Genomic DNA, 8077 nt, shown 5'->3' with positions numbered 1-8077 from the left:
ACGACAGACTACAGGATCTGAGTCCTGAACCTGAAGGTGTGAAAAACACACTCAGCGGACACCTGCGTGCATGCATGCCCTGGATCTTAAAATGAGGGGAAACAGAGGAGAAGAGATTACAGTGTAAGCTCCCCTGTGGAGGGTACCATCTGTCTCTCTCTCTCTCTGCTGAGTGCATGCATCCTCAGGCAAAAATTACAATGAATCAAACAAAATCAAAGTACATCAATCTTGTGTTTAATTACACATTTGAGTGCATACATCTCCTGGGTAGGTGGTAAGACACATGCTTTATCATCGCCCCCCCCCCACATATACATATATATTTTAATTGGTGCCATTGAGCACATATGCTCACCAGAGAGAGAGAGAGAGCCAGAGAGAGAGAAAGTGAGAAATCATCCCCTAAAGGTATGGCCATGCCATATTCTCTCGTGATCTTGGGCACACATGCATACACATGCACTTGGCATGATTTTCAAGCCACTAAATTCCAGGACTCAAACTGTGCTGTCGGCCATGTGGAATCTAACTCCTCAACCTCTTACTGACCCAACTCTTAAATCTCTTAATGTTAAAGCTACAGGGGACCAGCAGTTGGTGTAATGGTTATGTCGTTGGACTCCCACGTAGTCGACCATGGTTTGAGTACCGGACCTGGTGGCTTGAACTCACGCTGGGTATGTGTGCGTACATGCCCAAGATCCCAAGAGGAAAATGGAGGAGAAGGGATTGCAGTGTGGCCATCCCACCTGGGAGGGGATGATTTCTCGCTTTCTGTCTGTCTCTCTCTGTGTGGTGAGTGTACGTGCCCTATAGCAAAAACCTCTCCAAAAAATTTTTTTAAAAAGATGAAAGCTACTATAACTTGGACCTCTCCCACTGACTATTTTTTTTTAAATATAAACTTTTATACATAGTCCAAAGATGTCTGCAATTTATTTTATAATGTTGTTGTTGTTACTCTCGGTATGATTATGTGCGTGCTGCTGGTATGATTATGTGCGTGCTGCTCGGTATGATTATGTGATTACTGCTGGTTCCCAAGAGTATTATCAAATTTTGACGTTCATCAGTTGAAAAGAAAACTACAAAATCTTTAATGTGAAAAATGACATTAAAGATTATCTAGAGAGTGTATATAATAGTCATAAGAAAGTCCTTCTCTGAATTAGTTTCCAAAATATTCTCTGCTTTTACAAAGTAGAGTTAATAAGATGACATGGCTCAACAAAAAACACGTGCATAATTCCAGTGTAAAGACAACTTTTCACAAACAACTAACATTTGAGTGATACATGAACCCCTGCTTAAAATTTTGAAATGCACGAGAAGATCAAAGGACAAGGTCATTTTATGGAAAAGCTCAAAATATAATGAAACGGGTTATAATTAAATTTTACAACTGCATTGTAGTAAGAAATAGAAGAAATAGCATTTGCTTCCTTACTTGGTTGCCAACAATTGAATTCACAGTCTAAGGATTTGAATAATGCATAGTTTAAACAATGGATTATTTTGGCTTATTTCTACCCCAATTCAAAAGGAAACAGAGATATGCCATAGTTAGATAATCAGGTCAATTAAATTTCAACAGGCAATTCAGAAAAAAATCCTGGTATGACACTTCAAACTACTCTGGACATAACTATCAAGCACCAGTTTTCACGCAACAGCCATGACAATGCTCAGAAGATGTTTCCATTCTCCAAGTAAAAAATGCTCAAGTATCAATTAAAACTTATCAGCGAATTCAAAGATAAGACTCTGATCAATTACAAAATAGTCACTGCATGGAGAGTCCTACAACAACAGGAAAAAAAATACTGTAGCCGCCAATCAATATTATAGCTACTTAAAAATAGCTGCTTAGAGTTTATACAGACCATAATTTATACAAATGATATACTTTGCATATTACCTTCCTATTTTTTTTCCGAGAAATCACTAAACCAAAGTTTAGTAAAATAGGTAAAACCATTCACATACTAAAATCTCACGTATAAAATCAAATAGGGTAAATTCAACACATATAATAAAATATCCTATTACTCATTCTGGAAAACTTGATGCTGTTGAGAATGACAGCATAAAATCCCAGTGTTTAAAATTTTTCTCTTGTTGTCACTTTAATATGAATTTTCCTAGGTCTGCAAGAATATCTACACAGAGCTAGTAAAGCAAAATTAATATCGCTTAAGAGAAACCCAACAGTTCCCATTTTTTCATCATTACCACCACCTACTACCCACTCCTCCCCATAAGCATCAATAACTGCAATAGCACAAATTAACATAGTCAATCTGGAATATAACCTCTATGGTTTCAAAGCCACATGGAATCTATTCTGTAGTTAGCTACCTGGGGAGAAACCAAACCATACTACTTTTCTTCTTTTAATAAGCCCACACCAGCTATTCCTCAACATCAGAAATAAAAAGTAAACTACACTTATCTTGCCTTTGACATTCAAATCATTTGTAGGTATCAAAAAGCTGTTTTTGTGAAGAAAAAGAAAACGAAAAACGAAACAAAAAACAAAATAAAAATGAGGTTTGTAAAGGCCAAACTGAGCAGGCAGAATGTAATTTTTTCAGAAAATTTTGCTTTCTAAATATTGTTAGTATTCGTACCCACACACCATGGTAGTCACCAGCTGTAGGCAGCCATGAATTGCTGTTACACCAAACTGAAATGCATTTCAATTAGAAAATATTTACCAAATTCTGAAGACTTAAAAAGATTGTGAAATAAACAACTTTATATTAATTATATGTCAAAATGATAAAATTTTGGATATTTATATAATACACACACACACATTAAATTACATATGTGATTTGCATTTGTGCCTTGTACTGTATCTTCATTGGGCACCAATGATTTAGAGCCTCATCACTACACTGTATAGTAAACCTTACAGAGAACTCTATTCTATCATGCAGTTTAGAACTTGAAAAAAACTTTACTGTTCAGCATGAAACAGCTTTAAAAGCATATTTCCTACTGATGAGTATGTAGTTTTTCATAGTCTGATGAGAGCTATAACTCAAGAGTGTTTAGAGGGTAAAAAAATGAGAGGAAGAGAGTATTTAGTAGGGAAAAACAAACTATGTCGAATTGACTCTAGCTTGATTTTGTCTGGTTCCTGGACTCAGTAAATAATTACTACAGCAGATAGTAGCAGCTCTCCTTTTCCAGGTGGAGGCTCAAGGACAAATAATTAAAGAACTTAGAATAAGGTATTAACTAGTTTATGAGCATAATAAGGGACCTGAAGCTCAGATCAAGGAAACAAATGAAAAAAAAAATGATGACATGAATAATTTAGTAAGCACTTAAGTCTTTACAGCTTTCAGTCTCAGCTTGTTTCCCCTTCGTTTCCTCTTTGTTTTACCTTTTGTTCTCTGCTCTCTGCTTATATCCCTGTTTACCCTCATTATTACTTTTTTTTAAGGGAGAGATTTTTGCTTTAGGGCATATGCACTCTCCAGAGAGACAGAGAGACAGAAAGCAAGAAATCACCCTCCTGTTCCCCCACCCCAGGAGAGATGGCCACGCTGCAATCTCTTCTCTTCCATTCTCCTCTTGGGATTTTGGGCACACAGCGTGAGTTTTAGGCCGCTGGATCCAGGCCTCAAACTATGGTCATCCAGGTGGGAGTCCAGTGACAAAACCTTTAAGCCATTTGCTGATCCCAGCCCTTGGTTTTTTCCTCTGCTGGTTGTGTGGTATCCTTCTCCTTTCTTCATTCTAATTGGCATGTCCCTCTCTTCTGATTCTCCTTTCTCTCTCTGTTTTCTCTTTTGTCATGTACTTCTTTTTAAAAAATATATTAAATATTTCATAATGTGGACCTGAGCTATGATTTAATAGACTTTATATTCTTTCATTTTCTTTAAGAATGAGAGACAGAAAAGACTTGAGGGGAAAAATGAATGCTCAAATACCTGAAAGGGGCTTTTCCTTCTATACCGTCCTTTATTGGTTTTGCTGTTTCAGTTCTTTAAGTTAGTAACCTTTCCTTGGGCCCTTCCTCAGGCCTAATGTAATGTGGCTCAAGGAAAAACCTTCATTAGAATCACATAAGCAGCCTACTAGGGCTTACCCAGACACAAATTGGAACCTTTGGGTGGGAATCACCAGTCTCAGGAATTTAGGCGAGCAAAATAAGCCGACTATTCATTATCCTTGACATTGATACATGTCCTAGAAGTATCAAATACATCAAAAGAACCTTCTGAAACATGCATTTGATTTTTAAAAATGACAGTTTGTGGGTGGAAAAGTTCAATTATTAGCTTTTAATATTTGACAATAAAAAAGTTGAAGAAAGAACAGGCCTAAAACCATGTGATTGATGGACAAATAAGTTATCAAAGTAGTATGCAACAGAATCTCTTCAAGGTTCTGGTAAGTTAGGATTGCTAATTTGGTTTTCTTGAAATGTATTTCAGAACAGTTTAGTAAAGACAGTAATTTCTGGAAAAAAGCATGGTCCTCCAACTCATAAATTGGCCAATTCATATAAACAGAAATTTACATTCTGCTAAAAAATGACCATGCAATTAAATAGCTGCAATGTTAGTTAAGCGTCAAAATGCTTTTGATTAAGTAGGAATTCTGAAAGGCATAAAACCTTAAGTAACTCTCACTCAACATTCTTTGATTATTACCTATACTAAAGAGCAGTTTCAAGAGCCATGTTATACCGGTAAGCAATATAGTTGCTCTTTAGGAATTTGTATGTTAATAAATTAGACCAAAACATAGACATTATATCCTATCACATTTAGATTCTATTCCAATTAGGATAATGAATAAAAATCTATGCCTTTAATATCCAAAGCCTGTGGCAGGCAGGTGGCGTGGTGGTTAAGGGTGCTGGACTCCCACATGACTGAACATGGTTCGAGGCCTGGGCCTGATGGCTTGCTTTCTTTCTTATTTTTCCTCTCCTTTTCTCTCTCTCTCTCTCCCCCCCCCCTCTGGTCAAATTATAGTGAATAAGTAAATAAAGTTAAGTAAAATGATTCTTTAAAATAAAAATTCAAAAGCTTAGAACTTACAGAACTTTGTCAGAATGTTTAACAAATATATATTTTTAATATTATAAACAACCTGTCTCTCTGCAGGAAATTAATCCAAGAGAATATATATTTCCACCAGAATACACAGTATTTTAATTCTGCAACTAATAAAATAATTTTGTTTTGAAAAATAATTCTGCTAGAAGTTCTTCATTTTGTCTAGAATACATGTTAATATGATCAATAGCCAATTACATGCCAAAACATAAACACATGAAGAGAATTAGAGTAACTATTACTCCTACCTTATTATGTGTCTGAGTCTGTCCAACCAGTATGAGGATGTTGGATGAGATGATAGACAGGCAGAAGTTAATTAGAATTATGGACCTCTCAGATCGTATGTACCTAGCCAAAGAGAGAAAGAATGTTCAAATTTAAAATTCAAAAGAAAGATGGAGAATTCTGTACTGTGCAAGTTGATGAAATTCATCTGGAAAAAAACAAAACACTGAATCACAGTCTTCATCGGAGTAAAGTTTCTAAAACAGTTGTTTAATAATAGTTATTCTTAAAGACCAAATTTTACATTGGCGTGGCATGTGTATGAGTCCTTCAGAATTATCATTTTTCCTTTGACACTAGTGTGGACAATATGACATTACTGAAAAGCCAAGCTGCATATCTGTTATCATGATACACTTTTCAAAACTAGAAATATAATATATCCTAGGAATATGTCAATCAGTACATAATAGCCCCAACCTGCCAACCAGTTTTACTTCACAGAATTTCAGATACCTGCGGTCAACTGCAGTCTGAAAACAGGTGAGTGCAGTACAGTACAGTAGATATTTTGAGAGAGAGAGAGAATAAGAGAGAGAGAGAGAAAGACCACATTCACATGACTTTTATTTTATTTTATTTATTTTTAGAAACATTTTTGCTATATGGTGCATGTGCTCACCAGAGAGACAGAGGGACAGAAAGTGAGAAATGGTCATACAGCAATATTTTCTCCTCCATTTCCCTCTTGGGATTGGGCATGTGCACACACACATACACACACCCAGCATGAGGTTAAAGCTGCTAGTCCCAGGACTCAAACCATGGTCACCTATGTGGGAGTCCAGCAATGTAACCATTATGCCCCGCTGGTCCCATGACTTTTATTTTAACAGTATATTATTCAACTGCTGTATTTTATTATTACTTATTAATCTCTTAAGATGTCTAATTTGTAAATTAAACTTTATCATATGTATGTATGTATAAGAAGAGTAAATAAAGGATTTGTTAATATTTAAACTTTCAGGCAACCACTGAGGTGTAGAAACACATCCCTGTGGGTAGTCACAGATTACCATAATTATATATATATATGTATATGTGTGTGTGTGTGTGTGTATATATATATATAGCTATTGGAAAAGTCATGATGTATTTTTTTCTGTTTTTCTATACAAAAAAGTCATGATTTTTCCAAAAACTGAGTATATATGTGTGTGTGTATGTACATATGTAAAATATATGTATACATGTGCATATATTACACATACACATAAAATTATTATCATATAACTCAATCAGCACAAACTGAGAAACAAACAAAAAATCTCTACACATATTCTGAAGTGTCACCTTTGTTTATGTATACACATAAAAATGTATGTGTGGATTATATATATTTATAAAACCATGAACACTTTCATTCATTCAAGCACTTGTTTGGAGTCTGGCTCTTTCTTTCACATTTTCCTTTTTCTGAATAATTGTTTAAAAAGAAAAGAAAAGAAAAGAAAAGAACAAATATAATAAAATAAAGAAAATGAATATTTCTCTCTAGAAATGAATCCAATCTAAAAATGATAGTTCACTATTAGGCTAGGAAATTACTTGGCATCTGCCATGTTTTACCCTTACGAAGAAGTGTTTATATACCGTCTGCTACATAATTTTTAAGGGCACCAACAACATAAGCCATTGAAAAAACTGCTCAGAATCAAATGAGTTACCAGCTGTTTACCCTGAAAAGGTAACAGCTATTTTACTTTACTGTACCCTGTGGTAAATCACCGACTGACAGTAACGAAAAGACACCCTTGTGCTTGCTGTGCTTGCTGTGTGCTTGAGCCTGTTCAATTTGTGTAACATGGAATCACATTCCACAGCAGGCATAGGGTTTTCTATGCAGTGTTAGATAGGGGTGCCAAGATTTGGAGGCACTCTTTGGAAGGTAAAATCTATCAAAGTTCTCTCTCTCGCTCTCTCTCTCACTCTCTCTGAAGTATATTTAGGCAGAAGCTCAACATGTCATTACATATTTCAGAAAAGAAAGCAAAGCCAAAATAAAAATAACAATAAAACACAAAAAAGAGTTCTTTTATTGTAAAAGAAATGTTCCTATTTTATAAAGCAAGCCCAAATAGCACTGAGGTCAATTCTCAGCACAAAATGGCCTCCAGATTTGAACCTTGCCTCACTAGCTAAAAACGTAATAAGCCACATACTGTGATCCTGAGGACATCATCAAGTATTAAGTTGTCCATTTTTTCTGTGGGCGGGAGGTAGATGTAAAAAGTTTAAAACCTTCACAAAATGAACCTTTCATTTGATGTTAATTTCTTCAATGACAACACAGGCACACAGATTATATTATTAAAAGAGTTTTAGTAATACTTTTTGCTCTCTAAATAGAAAAATCATGACATTTAGAACTGACCACTCTTAAGTCTTTAGATGATTCCATCTTCATCAATACTGAGTTACATCATTGCCTTAAAAATTACTATGACATGTCTCAACTTTCAACATTTTTTATATTACATCTAACATTTTAAATAAAATTTGCAAATGTCAATACACTGATTAAATGGCTGTGCTCAACTGATCTTTGATATACCAATAAAACTCTACAGAATGTGTCTGCAGATGCAGTACAACTTTTGGTACTCAATTTTTCCTTCTTTTTAAAAGTTATTTATTTAATTTTACTTATTATAATTATTATTATTTTAAATTCAACCAGAGAGAGACAGAAAGAAAGC

The 8077-nt window shown here is 35.0% G+C and overlaps 1 protein-coding gene across 1 annotated transcript in view; it reads right to left on the bottom strand.

Annotated features, from left to right (window-relative positions):
• ADGRB3 (adhesion G protein-coupled receptor B3) overlaps window positions 1–8077 on the bottom strand; it is an 841452-nt gene that overhangs the window by 167578 nt on the left and 665797 nt on the right. Inside the window, exon 20 of the mRNA XM_006159627.3 lies at window positions 5336–5438. Coding sequence (XP_006159689.1) covers window positions 5336–5438 — 103 coding nt within the window. The remainder of the gene's footprint in view (window positions 1–5335; window positions 5439–8077) is intronic.

The sequence above is a fragment of the Tupaia chinensis genome, unplaced genomic scaffold (genome assembly GCF_000334495.1).
Source record: "Tupaia chinensis unplaced genomic scaffold, TupChi_1.0 Scaffold000639_1, whole genome shotgun sequence".
Lineage (NCBI taxonomy): Eukaryota > Metazoa > Chordata > Mammalia > Scandentia > Tupaiidae > Tupaia > Tupaia belangeri.
The sequence above is the reverse complement of the archived record's forward strand: the minus strand, read 5'-3'. Positions and strand labels throughout refer to the sequence as shown.